The sequence below is a fragment of the Anser anser genome (genome assembly GCF_964211835.1).
Source record: "Anser anser genome assembly, chromosome: Z".
Lineage (NCBI taxonomy): Eukaryota > Metazoa > Chordata > Aves > Anseriformes > Anatidae > Anser > Anser anser.
The window spans coordinates 74,808,337-74,826,689 of NC_139723.1; the positions used below are offsets into that span (position 1 = coordinate 74,808,337).

General features: G+C 35.1%; 1 protein-coding gene across 7 annotated transcripts in view; it reads right to left on the bottom strand.

Annotated features, from left to right (window-relative positions):
* The window catches only part of NIPBL (NIPBL cohesin loading factor), a 168,541-nt gene that overhangs the window by 66,570 nt on the left and 83,618 nt on the right, over window positions 1–18,353 (bottom strand). For 5 of the 7 annotated variants that reach the window (XM_083818454.1, XM_083818453.1, XM_083818449.1 and 2 more), the window contains exon 9: window positions 8,262–8,894. The exons of the other annotated variants lie outside the window; for them this stretch is intronic. In XM_083818454.1, the coding sequence (XP_083674580.1) occupies window positions 8,262–8,894 (633 nt within the window). The remainder of the gene's footprint in view (window positions 1–8,261; window positions 8,895–18,353) is intronic. 7 annotated transcript variants of the gene reach the window in all.

Genomic DNA, 18,353 nt, shown 5'->3' on the forward strand with positions numbered 1-18,353 from the left:
AAATCCAACAATTTTCTTAAGTACTAAATCAAACTCTCTCAGCAAATGAACAAAATAGGACAATAGCCTAAAATATTCTGAACTTCATGTTCTAGCAAATTGAAATGGGTCTTCTAAAAAATACCTGTGGAAAGGTAACAAGTCTAAAAAATGAACCACTTGGATGCAGAGCTTTGTTTTAGCAGAATGGTAACATCCTACTCTTAATACTGTTTTGTAGACACTGAAATCCAGAAACTTCTGACTGATCTTGAAGAAACAACAGTTAAATTATCACTTCCCCATTTACACCATGTAAGGGATTCACTTGGAGACTTCAGATCACAGATGGTTAAATGAGTATGTACTCCTCTTCAGAACTACAAAGACGATTAATCCTCAACATTGAATTCTGGATGAACCATTTTGATGACTCCAGTAAAGACTACTATTTTTTTTTTCAAGCATAAAAATTTAGCCTTACATTCTTACATTTTAAATTCTCACATTCTTTAGAGATCACAGGGATATGCCTCCATTCATTTTAAATGCCACTGATTTGCATTATTTAAATCAACAATGAATGCATTTATTCCAAACATATCAGTCCTAAACGGTTATTACTTAATATCAAGCCTTCAATTTTTGAACAACTTCACAGACAAGTGAGCCAGAGGTCAATTACAACTTTATCTTATTTAGGTTACCATTCAAGACAGTTTTCAGCAAACAGCACACAACCATACTCTTAAAAAACATTTTTTTTTTTTTTTTTACTGACAACTGTTTCACTTTTCCTAGTTATTTTTCACAGATCTCTTCAAAGGTGCCCAAAAAACCTTGTCCCACCAACCAAAAGTGTTTTGCAGACCACAAGAACCTAAACCACTCAATGCAATCTGGCTATAAAGAAGTTTTAAATATGAAATTACTTTAATGGTACTGATGAATGACCTGACAATGGTGTGAGGGCACTCATTTTCTGTTTCTACTTCTTCATAAACATTCAGTGTTACTGACCATGAGTTTGCTTTCACCTTACCTCCCCCCTAAAAATTTGTTCCAAGAACCAAAAAATGAACAATTAAAGAGAACCCTTCCAATCAGTAGAAGAAATTCCCACAGAACTACTTCTTTGCCTTGAAGGAGAGACTGAGCAAACACAGGTCTGCAATTTTAGTCTCACTACTTGCTCCCTTACAGAAGAAACTAAAAGGGCTCAGGGATGATCTTGATATAGGAAGCCTTTCAGAACTGAACATAATTCCAAAGGCTCCAAAATTAACAGAGACCGAGGAACTTTCAGCTGCTATCATTCAGAGGAAGGGATTTCTGAGAAACTGTATGGAAACAGATGTTAATTTTTAGCAGCTCGTCAAAAGACTTTATCAAATCTCTGGTCACTGTGCAAAAGAGAAAGCCCATCAGGAGGGACATGCAAACTCTTTCAGGACAAAACACAAAAAGATTAAAGCTGGCTCTGACATGCCTTACAGTGTAGCAAACTTCAGAATCTCCATTTTTGTAAAGTTTGGCTCATTTTCTTAAGTATGAAGATAATGTAATTAACATAGCTGGAGAATGAAATATGATCTTAGGAATCTTTCTGCTTAAGGATGTGTTGACTCATTATGCTCTGTCTACTACAATAACAGTGAAAAAACTAATACAGAAAATAAGAATAATTGAACTGCAAAATAATATAATGAAGCATCTACTCTTCTTTAGAGACTGAAAACCATAACTTAAATTCCCTGAATTTATTTTTGCTTTTACAAATAATATTAATTTATGTATAAGGTAGGTTTTTCTCATACAGATGCTGGGTATTATGCATGTGATTGCTTTGTAATGAATTATAGTTTTCTAAACTCAGTTGTTAAAAAAAGAAAAACTGAGCAAAACCTGAAGTGCAATTACTTTTGAAATACACAGCAGAGCACTTAATTTCACAAGAAAGAAAAAAACAGGTTTAATGAAAAACTACTTATTTTATGTATCAAAGATTATGATGTTGAATTAGTTTTTATTAATCTGTATGAACAACAAACTTTAAAAGTGACCAAATGACTTTAAAATTTATTAGTGAACATTTTAAATCTCCCTTTCAGATGTTGACTTCATTCTGACATCATAAATTACATTCAAAAATATGTTCAGTTGACTAGATCCAGTAATACTTATGTAGTATGATCATGGAAAAAAACCTGCAGCATCATAGGTTGATGTCAGAGTGAACTAAGTGACTACGATCTATAAAAGTGCTGGGCTTGAACTCTTCTCAAGCTTTATTAATTATACATGCCATTTCTTTATCAAGAGTTAAATCCATCATAGAGAAACAACTATCTCAGAAGGAAATAAAGTCATTACTGTGTAAGTAATGTTACAAATCCTCCCTTCCACCTAACAGGTGCAATCAAGGGCACATGCTATATGCAAATTACGTTTAATTTTATAATCTTAGTTTATGCTATAGATAAAATCAAAATAGACTTCCTATTCTGTGAATTTTCGCTTTCATGTTCATAAGAGCACCAAATAAAAATAAACACTTTTAAAAAAATATATAAATGCATGTTTCACTCAATCTGTTTTTCATTCTTTAAAAATATATATACATACAAAGTACTTTTTCCTACATTGATGGAAATTTTCCAACACCTTTTTGCAATTTCTCAAGATAGAAGAAGAATTTCTTCCTCTTCCATTTCTTAAACATGTCTGAACACAAAACAAAAGAAATCTCTTAACTATAGAAATTGAACTTGATAAACTGCTTTTTCTTGGGAGAGCCAGTTTCATCTATTGCTTAACACTGCAAAATGCAGACCTACCAAAAGTTTATATACACAAATCATATAATATCTAATTCTCACATTATCCTACTACATCAAGACACAATGATTTAAATTTTACACTGTTTCCTCTCACCTTCTTGTATTAGTCACTCTAAATTTCCGCAAGATTACTATACAAATACCTACACTTGTATCTCCAGTTTTAAGAAAATAAAAGCCCTATAATGCATTTTTGGAAATTAATGGTAATATACTGGTTATAATTACACATTCTGTCATTTCATTCATTGGCTACATAAAATTAGACATAAACAAACTATTAATTCTTAATAGTGTTCTAATATTTTTCTCTTCAGGAGACTTTGGGGGAGATGGGGAAAAGGGAGAAAGGGAGAGGACCTGGTTACGAACTTAAAAGGTAAGAGAAAAATGTTACTTACCTATAACTGTAGTTTTGATAGTTTTGCTCCGGCAGATTCACACTCTTGGGATGTGTGTCTCTGCTGCTATGGGCTTGGAACGAACTAAAAAAAGAAGGGCCCACAGCAGGCATCCAAATGCCCCCTAACTGATCCAATTATTGGAAATAAAGTTATTACAACTTCACTTCCTAATTCAAAGAATCCAGAGTAAGATTCCAAATAACTGGGTGAAGTGGATCCTCAGAGATAAAATACGTAGGGGAAAAAAACACAGATACGAGTAGGTTTGTCTCATTTAAAAAATGCTTCTAATGCTTTTAATGCTTTTCAGTTAAAAAAAAAAAAAAAAAGCATTAGCCTCCCCAATAAAATGGTTAGTGATTAACGATTTCTTGACTATTCTCACAAACTCCAGAGAACAGTGCCATTTACAAGTAAAACTCCTTAGACTCTTATGACTAGTGAATTATACAAAAACATATTTGAAGTGGCCTAAAATCTAACAGAGAACACAAAATAATACTATATATGGAATATCTCAAATAAATCTGAATTTTAAAAAATCTAAAGCAATTTGAAAAAGAGTCAATGAAAAAAGATGGTTTCCTTTCTATTTTTCAAGTAATTTTCAAGGTTATCTTCCCTTTTCCCCTTTTAAAAGGCTCAGGCTGTCTTTTAACATTAGTATCTTAAATATCTTGTATTTTTGATTTGCAGTATATTTTCTTTAGAAACATGAAAGATCTTGTGGTAGAAACTTTGAACACAAAAATTAATTCAGTAGCAAGTCTAAATCTTGAAGAACAAGAAGATCTTATTGTAATATTCTGGGAAAGGTTAGATGACTAGCTTTGAGCTACCTAACTATGCACAAAAATACCCCATTTGTATGTGAAAAGCTGCAAAGCACAAGTTAATACAGAAAACTGAGGTTACCAGAAAGCAATTTCTCCCTCAACACCACCCACCTTGCCCACAAAGAGAAAAGGGTTTCTGAGAAGCACAGAAATTCATGGGACATAAGTTTTTAAAACTCAACAGGATTTCCTGTACTTTCTTGGAGTAGTCAACTTCTGAATGTGAATTAATTACAACTCCAGTTAGGTGAACAAATAGATTCAGAACACCGATCTCTGCTCCTTTCGGAAGCATTGAAGAGCACCAAGTAGTACAGGAAATGGGACTAGAAATGGTGATTAGAAGAGAAGGAAGTGTACATTTCATTGCCTGTCTAAAGAAACTAGATCATAAAAATACCTTGATGTACCTAAGATGAGGATGCTTAACTTCTTGTTGATTGCTGTTGGAAAAGATAATCCCATTCTGTATTAACCCTTCAGAATCATCCACATCATGGCTGTTCTTTTCTTCTACTCAGATAATATGGATCTTGATACTTGGATCTACCTGTGATGTTATACATCTTTTCAAAACAGATGATACGACCTAGCACTGATTGACAACTTGAATCGGATGAGAATATAGTGGCCTTTATGGGGGAGGGGGGCAACAGGAACTGAAGACCTGAGACATGACATGTTCCAGGGACTTATTAGTATGGTGTGAAACTATTAAACATAATAGGCATATTAGAATGAAACCTCTGGTGTTAAGAGCCTTGCTCTTCAAAATCTCCAATTATTCCTTTCGTTAACAGATACAGAGAAGTTACTTGCAAAATTAATCAATACAGAGAGACTTCCTTGATGGAAAAAGTAGGAAGAGGAGGTGGAATATTGTCCTTCCACACAGAGGTCAAGGACAAAACTAACTTCTACCAAAGTTTGTTCCCCTCTATCATGATGGAAAGACCACATAATCCACTTAATCCAAGAAATCAAATAGACCAAAAGAACAGAATGACAAAAACAGAGCTCTGAAAGGCACTCAATTATGGAGGCAAAAGGTCTACATTATAAAATCTCTCCTTACACATTTTTGATAGATGTTAGGTCAAATCTGCCAGATTTTGCACGAGTGACCTTTTCACTTTTTCAGAAAGCAAAAGCATGACAGTCAGGTTTCAGAAAGATATGCTACTTTTTGAAGAAGACAACACTTCAGCAAAACCTGGTGTTTCACCACTGGGCTGGAGATTGCCTCCCACTTTTAGAGACTTTGTTTGGTGGAACATAAAAATATTCTAACAGTTTTATAAGAAATGAGGGTTTATATTATAGAAGGCACTGTAATTTTCAAAGGGCTCTGAATCCCCATTTCCCACCTGTACTGAACATTACAGAAGAATCTTAGCATAAAAAAAAAAGACCTTAGTACTGCCTTAGGCAAGTGTAGCTGCTGTATAATTTTTGGCAAGAACTCCCAGAAAAAAATATTTCCACCTCTTCCCTGGACTAAAACGTTCCACCATACTCCTGGTTCCAAACATCAGAAAACAAATCATATCTATCTAAAGCCTTACTATCTAAAAAGAAGCAAGTGAATGTCTTTGATGAAGCATTGTAATGTAGAGATTTCATATCTGAAAAAAATGGTCTGAAGAGACCACTAACCTGCTATTAAAACTTGACCAAGTACAATTCCACTCAAAGTACTTTATGGAAGACAATGCATACACTGAAAGTGTAATGTGGCTGCAGTTACATTCCCTCGCCTCAATCACAAAATCAGCAAAGATGCTTTCATGCAGATTTCAGCATGGGCTAGCATCTAAAGATCTCTAGAGGGACGCTTGCTATGTATCAGCTAGGGCTACACCTTCCCACTTTAATTAGGCTGAGTACACGCTATAGTCAACATTATTTTCTGGACATAATATGATCTGAAGATACCTTGTATGTACTAACATGCACAAATGCCATTTTTTTTTTAATGCAGTAAGCAGCTTCTCAAAAGTTCACGACACGATTTAGGAATTATTGGGTGTATTCCTAACAGACATGTTTCCATAGGAACCATAGAGGAACCTTCCTCCTGCAGTCACACCAAACCAAATGGCTATAATTAGAACAATCTCTGAGCATACCAACTTCTACAAACTTAGAAGCAATGACAAAAGCGTTACCAAAAATAAGAACCGTATTTCTCTAAGGTATCAAGTTTTTAGTTAATCTGACATGACACTGGTAAAAATTCTTCTGTTCTTATTCATGATTGGAACTTTGGCTGCCAAAGAGAAAAGAGCTGCTGTCTAGGATAGGGGCAATTTAACACCAGTGAATAAATGGTGATCATTTGTCCCAGAATCAGGCAGCAACTCCTGCACTTGATCCATAGCAACTGCAGGAACTCGGAAAGAACTGAGACCTGGCAGAGGATGCAGGCAGAAGTGAAGCATAAGACTGAAATCCTTATTTGGCAAGATGCTTATCAAGCAGTAATCAACAGGGGAGAGACTGCAATACATAAAAATCACTCCTTTCCCCCCAGACAAACAAATCGGTCTACCCGTGGTTATGTAATTATGGTAAGCAAGCTTCACAACTAAAGCGCGTAATTTCCTGAAAGCCAGAACAAAAAAGGAAGAGTGTTTTAGGCTTGATCTAAGTGTTTGAAGGCTACAGTACACCAATAAAAAAATACACCACATTTTTCCAGATGTTTCTCAGCTAAAACATGTTGCAGAATCTACCCCAGCAGTGCAGAAACAAAAGTAGCGTTTGTAGAAACAAAAGTATTAGGAGACAAATCACAAGCTCTCCATGACTAAATTTAAAGTTAGTCCAAGAAATGTAAGCACAGCAGCAAAATCCTCCATTTCATTAAATCAACATTAATGAAGTAGAGATCTCTTTTAAGGTGAACAACCAATTTTCTCCATGGATTGACAAACAACTTTTTTCTAACATGACTTGTTTTAGTTACCAGTTAAGGAATATCTATAGTTAAACTTTTTAGTAATCTCAGCAATTATATTTACACGCACTCACAAACACACATACTCTCTTTTTGCAGACATCTTTAAAAACAGAAATAAGATCTTTGAATAGGGAGAAAATGTGCTCTCTCTGGTGGTTAAAAACCCAGAGTGTACGTAAATACAGTTGCATCCTTGCAAGTATGTCCAAAATTGACCATTTTCAGCTGTGAGATTCCAAAATTAGAACATGCTCCATTTACACTTCTGTAAGATTTTTCTTGTAAGTATCTAGTAAATTAGCATTATACTATAAAATATTTTTTCTCAGAAGTTAAACATAGTGCAGAGGAAGCTTTTGAGAAGTACTTATGTTAACATATCACTACCTACTTTATAAAAACACATCTTATTTTCAAGATATACATGTGGATTTTGAATCCATTTTGAGATTTTTGAAGCCTAAAGACCATCAAACCAGTTAACAAGAGCAAAAAAATAAAAGAGGATAGATTCAGTGAGGTCAGTTAAGTCAACAAGTTTAGCTACTGAAGGGAAGAGAAAAGTTTCCAGATGCCCATCTGGTTCTGAGTTAGAGACCATACAGATACGTGGTAGCTCTCTAAAACTTCTAACACCTACATAATAATAAAAATTCAGCTGAACAAACATTGGACACAATATAGTAGTATATGTTAACCAATCATTACAGTGCCTTTAAAAGAATAGATGTGATTTTAATCTAACACCTCCTTCAAATGGGTTCAAATAGGATATGAATAGATGGGGATAAAATTTTCACCAATTTTCTGAAATTAGGCAGCATACATAGTTAATGAATAATTCAACTACCACAGCTTATTAAAAATTTTGACTTATGGTACTACTGGAATTTTAGAAACTTTATAAACGCTGTTAATTGTACTTCATTCAGTCTCATGGTTCAAATAAGAATAGGCTAAAAAGAATTTTGAAACATAAGAACTTCACTTTCCATACAGTAAGAACCCAACTAAAGAATATCATCTATAAAAAATATGCATGTATGAGAGATTACAGTTCATTGTTGGAAGGGAATGGAGATGAATGTCAGAGAAGAACCTACACTGAGTAAACAGAATTGAACTTTGTGACAATGAAAGGAAGTTTTTTTAATATATATATATATGGGCTTTATAGGCATATATATATATATATATTTATATAATATAGAGAGTGTATACACACACACAATCCTTTTACCTTTATCTTGCACTTCTTTTGAAAATCGCTCCCTTTCAATAGCTGATTCCCGTTCTATCCGCTCAATTTCAGCCAATGCATCCAATTCTACTTCATCATATGACGTTATAGTTCCGTGTTGCGAAACCTGTTGCTGTGTCTGTACCACAGGAGTTTGAGGTTGTTTTGCAGCAACTGAAGTGTTCTGTTGTAAAACAGGCACTTGTTGTGCCTGAAGGAAAGCTGTCTGTTCATGCTGCGGCAAACACTGAGCAGCGTTTAGTGGGCGGTTAACATCCTGTGGAGTAACGGGTGTTTTGGAAGTCTGTCCTGGGTACTGCACATTAAAAGGAATATCACCCTCTGACACACTGCTGTTTTCCAAACCAGAAAGCATATCATCCTGCTGGTCCATATCCGAAGATCTTACACGAGAGAGTCTTAATGTAAGCTTAGTGGAGTCCTTGGAAGGAGAACTAATGATATCATACATTGCAGCTTTTTCAGTCTGGTCTTTTTCATCCTTGCCTAACTTCATTTTCTTTTGTTTCTTTTGCTTTCTTTCTGGAGAATCTAACAATATGTCTGGGGGAACATCTCTAGGTGATGAATAAGGTGGAGGTTGAGATTGTAGGATTAAAGGTGGTCTTGATCCTAGAATAATAATTCAGAAAAACTGAACAGTTATGTTGTTTCATCTTTATATAAAAACACACTAAATATAACCTACATAATTTTAATGTGTAGTTGTACATATATCTGTGTTCACAAAAAGTCTAAATAAGATTGGTAGGAAGCACATCATTCCTAGATCAAGATGCAATCTAGAAAGTTGCATTGTATTTCTAGGAGTTTTAGCAATCCACTGCAGGTGGAGAAGGGATCATTTCAGAGAAGATGGAACAAAAAAACCGCCACCAAAAAAAAAAGTATCTGCAGGTTCAGAATATCAACTGTTAGAAAATAGTCAGTGAAAGCAAGTTGAATACAGAAAAAGATCAGAATGATCCTTCATAAGGTCCAGCGATGAAGATTTAATGATCAGCATACTGACATTAGCCATTTCAGCTGCAGATTTTTAAATAATTAAAAAAAGGTGGGGGGGGGCGGGGATTGAAACACATAAAAATGTTGTTTAGGGAGGGTTTCCTAACTTACATGTCCATAGAAAGATGAAATTAGAAAACATATTAAAAGATAAATCCATCTTTCCTTCTTCCTTAACTTTGATTCTGATGGTTCATTTTCAAACTCTTTTTCTTTAATTTCAGGTCAAGTCATTCCACCCCCTCCCCACACCCATTACTAATGCCTATTGTCTTAAGGTATTTTTCTGTTGTTCCCTGCCTTATCTCCTCTCTTTTGTTTCCTTTTTTAAAGGTATGAATTTTTACTTCTACATGCACTCATTCCAGACTTCATCTACAGAAATTTTAAAAAGAGGACATGTTTCATTAAAACATTCTCCCAATTCATCACATTTAATTTTTTTTATTCCTCAAATTAAGCCAGCTCCCCATGACTGTTAGCCTAGAAAAACTTTATAAAACAAGGTACCTTTTCAACTTGTCCCAACTATGATTTTAAGCTACAATTTTTGGCTTAAAAAGGAATACTGGTTTAAAGGGTAAAAAAAAAGGGGAGGGGGGAGGGTGAAAGAGAAAGAAAAAGGGTGGGGGAAAAAGAAAAAGTTGGGGAAGGAAAAGTTAGGGGGGGAAGGAAAAGTTAGGGGGGGAAGGAAAAGTTAGGGGAAAATCTGATAGGCGGAGAAGGAGAAGGAGAAGAAAAAACAAAGAGGAAACAGAAAAGAAAAAGAAAAAAATGAAAGGACCAATAGGCTTCAGCCTGCTCTTGTTTAAACAAACAAGCATTTCTCTGATCCCATTCATCTGCTACGGAATACTGCTCTTCAGAAAGCAGTGACTGAGATTATTATTATTATTATTAGTCATTCTGTTTTAGGTCACCATAAGTCAATACTTCTAACAACACTCAAAAATTTATTGGAAGACAGGTCCCCATGTGCTTCAATCAAGAAACACCACTACACAAGCAAGTACCTTTATTCTTCATCTTACATGTCCACTATGTATTTTAAGAAATAATAATCACTAAACAATGTACCGACATGGAAAAAAAAACAACAAAACAGATACATCTAGCAAAGCTTCAGTTCAAATGAAAGGCGTTCATTTACTGATGACTTTGCATAGGCTGCTATACTTTATTTTCTCTCTCTAGTACATTCTGTGAGATGTCCTGCCTCTGTATTTAGAGCTGGGTATAAAATGAGTTTTTCTTACCCATTTCTCCTTGGCCATGAGAAACAACTCCATATTCTGCCAACAATATCTGCAATGTTGTTCCCAATTCCTGTTTTGACTCACCCTGATTTTCAAGATCTTTCCACTACTTTATTTCTCCTACTTATTTTACTTCATTTCAAATGAAACACTACAATTGATCACCAGTACCAAAGTCCTGGCTATACCCTACAAAGCTCTCTCACTTGTCTTCCCATCACAGATTCCTTTTCTTGTGGTGCACATGTGCACACACACACTTCTCCCAATTACTGTCTCTTTAGACAACAATTTACAAGATTTTCTCAGCATATTGTATGAGTACCACTCATTGGAAATACAGGCTGCATTTTTCTTTCTACAAATATCAGAAGCAGCTCAAAACTTTTCAGAGAACTTACTGACATCTTACTCTTGAACTATCACTTCAATAAATACTTCTGAAGTTGCAATATTGGAACACTTACTGTTCTACACAGTTACACTTCAAAGACAGGACAAAGATTTCATTCGCCCTTGCCCTAATCTTTTAAGTAAATATAACAAGATTATTCTGATTTGGTATTAATTTGGATTTTTCATGCTGAAAAATAACACTGCACCAACAGATAAGGTGGTTCTTTTTTATCTTTGAGTGGACTTGAGGAGGTCAGAAGGATTTCACTGCATTCCATTGAATGTACTTTGATTCCAGTAAATGAAGAAACAAAGTACAGTTTTCACTCTCCTAGGCAGCACTACGAATAGATATCTTCCTCCTGCCGGAAATTCCTGAAAGGCATTGATAGTAAGGCCTATAAGCTGCACTTTAAGAGCACATGTTCTGTCACTAATTTCACATATTTCTGAGACGTCTAATGATGGTTAAGCCTCTAGCAACGATTGGACTTAGAAGCTACAATACCTAGGTATTGAGGTAAAAAGAAATTGAAAAAAATAAAGTACTCTGGAGCAGTTTCATTCTACCAGAGACATTAACAGTGCTGAACTTCTATCACATATTGAATATGTACCACACTCTTGGATGCTTAAACTTCAGACAAAACATAACTCATTAGACAAAGAGAGTTTTGCCTAATACTGTTGAAGTCAGTCTGTAACACTTCCTATGTGAGAAGGCTTGAGACATTACGTATCTGAGAACAAAGTTGTCACAAGACTTGCTGATAACAGAAGAAATGTTTTTGTGGAAAGAATACACAGACAGACAGGTAGGTATGATCTGCTGGCTGAAGCAGTCAAGATTCCAAGGTTGAGAAGGTAAATGCTCCCAATGTACTACACTGTATGACGATCTTTAGAAATGATCTTTGTGAATGACCCCAATTTTAGAATATTCTTTTAGAAAAGAGAAATATGTAGGCAGCTTTCTAGTTTAAATCTAGAGATGTGCAGTAATTTAGGAGAATAAAAAAAGTCTGATTTGCTATAGTTGATCTTCCATAGTAGCAGTAAAAGAATTTTGTCCAAACTTTTCTGTATGACAAGACTATACAAAACTTGTGAGATAAAAAGAGACTCTTTACTGATTTGAGAAGGTCACTGTATCATTGCTGAACAGCAAATACTGATGCGATGTCATCCAGATAATGCCCAGTATAACTGACAAGCAGGTAACATCATAGGAAATAAGGACTCTACATTGAACAAACACAGCCATAAACAATACCTCTATAGCCGTTCAGTAAAAGTCATCCTGAACACCCAGGATAACCCTGGGATTAGTTCTCCATATCAGTTTTCTTAGTGATTCATGACATTGAGTATAGAAAAAGTTTTATGAACTGCTTTTGGCAATTTGTAAACACCTTTTTTTTCCCCCCATGACTTTTGACTGATTTCTTATCACATCCTTTATAATGCAAGCAACTATAAAATGCATTGCATTAACAGTGACTTAGCCATCATAGAATTGAAAGTTTTAAAAATGCATCTTGTTTACCATGAAATGGCTTCACTTGCCCATTGTGCATCAGCAACTTGGGTAGCAAAAAAGCTACTGTCCAGGAGGTTACACACATCACTGACATCTAAATCTTTTATTTTTCGGCTGCACACTTTCTAATCATGCCATAGTACTCACACCTTATTTAACCATTCATGATACCTTCTCTGATCATCTCTGAGCCTTTTTAGAGTACAGACCACTTGCCTTTCAAAGCTGATGCACCAAAGTCCCACCAGTAGTCACATCCTTTGTTGTGATCCATGTGATTAAAAAACAGTTATTAAGGTAACCAGGAACTTAGGACTCTCATATTTAAAAGAATTACTAGCTTTTCACTTGCACAACAACTTCAAAAGAATCATTCCAAATAGTATCTTCATTTTCTTTTAAATCCCTTGCAGGTAAAGGTTCCCAGATGTTGTAAGTCTTTCACCAAACCTACGTGCTCTTTTGCAAGAGGTATTGTTCCCTATCCATGAAAGCCAGAAAAAAACTACTAGTGAACAAATGAAGACTGATGGATAATACTTTTTTCATAGCATATTGGAGAGATACACCACAAACAATCAAGCATTATGCCTTTTTAAATTCCTAACAAAGTGATCCTCAAGACTCCATGAACATTCTTTATGAGGCTACCAAATTGTTATAGGTCAAACCTGAACACAGTATTCCAGACTTTTTTCTTCTGAAAAAGTCTTTGGGAAGAGAGCCTTTAGCAAATGCATACAGTCTGCACGCAAACTGTTAGACTTCACATCTGAGTAGTTACATGGCAAATTATTTCTCCAAGGCAGAAATTGGAGAAGCTGGAAGAACAACCAGAGCATCCATATTGCACTGGTACTGATGTTTGTTGGGAAAGCTGAGAACCTGGTGATGACAGAACATGAGGAATATTCACACATTACTGCCAAAAGACTTTAAGAGACAGCAGTTACACTGTGTAAATGAAAAAAATATATATATATATTTTATCATGATCCTAATCACCTTCATGTACATTGAATTTTTATGAAAATGTGATCAGATAAATTCGCCCTGAAAACCTCATTAAACCAGTCGCAGTTGGTAATAATCATCTTGAGAATTTGTGCCTCCATCACACACAAAAAGCTAAAACACTGTCTTTTCAAAAGGAAGGCAAAGGACTGTCCAGAGTATTATACATAGTCTGTATGATTTCAGTACGTGCTAGGAGAACAATATCCCTGAGAATAATGAAGAGGTAATACTCTGAAGTGAGTTTGTTAAGAATAAGTATAATCAAATCAAAATAATTTCATTCAATAAAGCAGTAGGTCTTGTGGATTGAAGAGAACTGAGTCTTTGGACTTAAGAATGGCTTTCTACACAGTGTCTCACAACAATTTCATCAACAAGCTGGGGAATTATGGTTTAGGCAAAAATACTGTAAGATTGCAGTACACTCATTGTAAAAAAATGTTTTCAAAGAGTATCAATTGCTCTTGGTAAAAATGGGTGAACAGAGTACAGGTAAAGTGCAGCTTTCCAGAGCACAGTCTTAAGAATAGCAGTACTAAAATATTCATCAATAGCAAGTACTCATGTAACAGAATTAGAGTACCTTCATTAATCTAATTATGATAAACTTTTGATGTTGAGTGTTTTGGAGAGGCCTGCAACCTTTTTTTTTGTTTTTAACAGAACCAAAATTTACTATTATCTTTTCTAATTGGAATAAACTTTTGAATCAAAAGAAATTCACTAAGAATAAGCACAAACTTCTTACCCATCTGAGAAAGAGCAATTGTAATAACATAACAGGAAGATAGACAAACTCTACAGAAAGACAGCAGCATGTTTACAGCAGCTTGCAACAAGAATCTAGTCTATTATCAAGGAGCAGCTATTCTCTCGTATACAACAGGAGTATAATACAAAAAGTCACCTACAGTACTTTTCTGACTACTCTTCCTCCTAACTCTTCAAATTGTGTTGTATGTATGACTGAGGGCAGTACATCAAGACATGCAGACAAATTAGAATTCAGATAAGAGCAAAGACAATTAGAAGCTTAGAAATGCTGAGTTTTGTAAAGACGATAGCAAGATGCAGCACTGTTCAGTCTGTAGAAAATTAGATTGGTGGAAGACATGATAACAGCCTTTGATATGTAAATGAAAGCTATACAAAAAAAAGTACGTGAATATTTTTTCCTTGCCTACCAGAAAGAAGTCAAGAAGCGTTATACCTAACTCCAACAAAAATGATTCATGCAAAACATTCAGATAAAAGCTTTCTAGCAATAGGAATCAAACAGGTTGCATGGCAAGAGAAAGGAAACTATTTCTGAAATTTTAACAAAAGAACGCATAGAAGTTACTGGGAGTAATCTGGGCACAGCTCATCCTACATGAGGGTAAGAAGATGAGAAGCCCCCAAGTCTTTTCCTGCTTTATTCTCTAAAATCTTAGAATATTCCTCTGGAAATCTTTCCAAGTTTTGTACTGGATATAAAGAAATTATTATTTATTTTTATTAACAGACTGCATTGTCATTTGTTTTTAAACAGCATAACTTCATTTAGAATTCAAACTTCAACAGATAGCATATGAAACAGGTAAAGAAGAACATATATTTGGAACAGACTGTATTCACTTTCCACGTACTCTTTCAACAGATTTCAGGGAAGAGTCCCACCACTTTCTCCGTCGCTTCAAATGCCATATGAAAAAATCAGCTTTGTCTGTTGTATCTTAGAACAACTGTATTCAGAAGCATCTTTGTGTAAAAAGGTAAAACCTGAAGAAGCAAGAATGAATGCCTATTTTGGCCTTGTCAGAAAACACACTGGATTAAATTTCTTCCACCTTTCTTTCAAAGGAGAGAGGGAGATGGCGTTTTTTACTTAACAAATACCTTTGGCAGCACTGAGGTCTGCAACAGAGCTTTGAAAATATTCTTAATTCTCCTTGAAACCCACTATATGCAGATACCAAGTATAAAAGAATACTGGAGAAGTCTTAAAAATCCCTAAGAAAACAAAAGTCATCTTTCCAAGTTATTCAGAAAATAATCAAGCACCCACACTAATTTGGAAGATAATATCCTCTAAATAAAATATAGTTATGGCTGTAGTTTTCACTGTCTTATAAAATGTTGGAAGGCTATTGTGAAATATTTCCTGTAAAAGAAAGATTAACAATTTCTGGAGGGAATATAACTTAGTTCTTGAGGTGAGAGGGATGGGACACAGAATACTATAGTTTAATAAGGGCTGTTGTTATTCCTTACAGATGTTTCCCAAGGAGTTCAGGAAACTGTATGGAAACAGAACTACAAATATTCTCTTTGGAAATCAGTGGACTAAGAACCTCATGGAAGACTTTTCTTTCTACACATCTTTAGAAGTTGTCTTTAAAAAAAATGTTTTCTGAAGTTCCAGAGTGGTAGGAAAGTAGAACAAATAGATAAAGGATTTTAATAAGTAATCCATCTTGGGTAATGGATTCAATAAAATATTTTATGAGATCAACAGAAGGAAATTACTCCTCGCTAATTCTTCATAGATGAATTCATAGAAATGAATTTTCCATGAAAGCAGATGAGATAATAGGTGACAGCATGAAAGCAGAGCTGCTATTCTGTGTACATAGCTAAAAATCTAAAATTTACATTAAAAAGAAAGGAATAGAGTCCAGCCTAGAACTTTCTGCATAAAACTGCTGCTGCTCTATTACCACTACAAGAACAAAAGAGTTGAAGCAATTTTTGTAACAGAGAAACTTTACTCCATTCAGTACGTGAATAACCAACCGAAAGAGCAAACATGATTTCTGTCACCTCTCAAATATTTTCCTGAGTTACAAATAAAACTTCTTCCCCAGATTCTGTCAGACAGGTATTGTTCAGTCTTGTTTCAAGACTGTGCAACCACATTCTCCAAATCTCCAGAAGTCCTTGCAATTTCCATGTCAAAAGTACAGAAATGCGGTCTGTACCTGTATGTTCAGTAATTGCCTCATGTTTCTATATATAAAAAAGCTTAGATATTGTAATACCCTTCCCTGAAATATTACTCTTGATTGATGATACCTAGTGCCATTCTTTTCATCCTCCCAAACAAACAATTACATGTTTTGCTGATGTTCTTTATCAACATTTGCAACTTGTCAACCAAACTTTCAAAGGCTCATGACAGCAGCCACAAAAAACTTAGTATAGGTACTTGTTTGCTCAGCACTGGAAAATTTACCAGCATAACCAACCACTTTCACTTCAAAGCATAGCCAAAACCTCACTGTCAGGAATTATATATTCTAAGCAATATTGTAATTATCTACACCTCTTCAATACATTTATAAAGTGCTTGATTAGAGGAAGTAATGCAAGGTTCTTGCAACATCAAGAACTGGCTCTCTCAATCAAGGTTCATTAATCTCAAAGAAGGCACAATGGTATCACCATTAATAACAGTGTTTCATTCATGTGCTTTATCAATGTAAATCTAATATACAGGTAAATAAATCAAAAAATTCCTCTTGCACTTTTTCAGCCCCTCTAGTGCTGAAACTTCACAATCTGAATTGCACAATCAGATTGTTTTCAGAAACAATCCACAGAGATATCCCTTCAAAAAGGGTTCTGAGACAACCAATTGAAACAGCTGCAATTTAAAAAAAATATATTCAAATATTCTTCTGGCTGAGTGGTAATCATATATCTGAGTAGAAGTAGCTCGGATTCACAATGATCTGAATGTTCTATGAACAGATTTTGTGTAATTAATTGTGAGTTAAAGAAAACACATTTAGTCTTTGCCATTTTTACAAGTCTTAAAACAAGTCCTTTAGCACAAGACTGACTAATATAATGATGCTGCTGGCATGCTATACCAATACTCCTCACTTGCATTTGAGCCACATTTTTTCCATCACTGTCTAACACAGTATACGTCTAGAGAAGATGAACCATAGAGATCACTTAGCAGTCACAGGATAATAGAATAATACAGTTAAGAAGGGACCTTAGGAAGTCTTTAAGTCCATCCTCCTGCTCCAAGCAGGGTGAACAAGGTCAGACGATTACACAGGGCTTATCCAGACTGGTCTTGAAAACCTCCAGGAAAGGAGAATGCATAGATTCTCTGGGTAACTTTTTCCAAGGGTTAACTATCCTGATAATGAAAAAAAGTTCTTATATCCACTCAAAACCTCCCATTTCAGTTTATGTCCATTGTATCTCATCCTTTCTCCACACCACTGCGAAGAGCCTAACTCCATCTTCCTGATAATCTCCTTATAGGTCTGGGAAGGCTGCTCTAAGCTCCCCACACTCCAAAGACTTGATTTATCCAGGCTGACAAAGCCAAACTCCCTCACCTGCTCTGTAATCTCCCCCATTTTCTGTTCTCCCTATCAACCTAACCTGACCATCCACAAAGATTGTTTTGTTCCAGGGTTAAAAGAAAAGCAAGCACCATTGCATCTTTTTACGATTGGCATGAAAATACACAAGCACTGAAGACCTGTACTAGAAAAAATGTGCCCAAACCCCTACATTGCTAAGTATCATGCATCTCAGTCATTGCTTTGTAAGGATAATATTATAAACAGAAGTATGTGTTCTAGATTTTAGCATAAATAATTATTTTGAGCAGATTTTTTCTGTTCCATTTCAACTGATATTTTGCCCTATTCCTTCTCCACAGCTAACGTTTTCAGGCTTTGTTTATACTATATGTGTATAGTGTTCATTGAACTACTTTTAATTTCATGTTCTTTCAATTTGATGATTGCAATTAATACAACAGTTGTACGTTAAAATACTTTTGAGCTAGTTAACAGTTCAATACTCGTAATGCTGCCTTGAAACCATTTGTTATGCAGAGTAACTGAA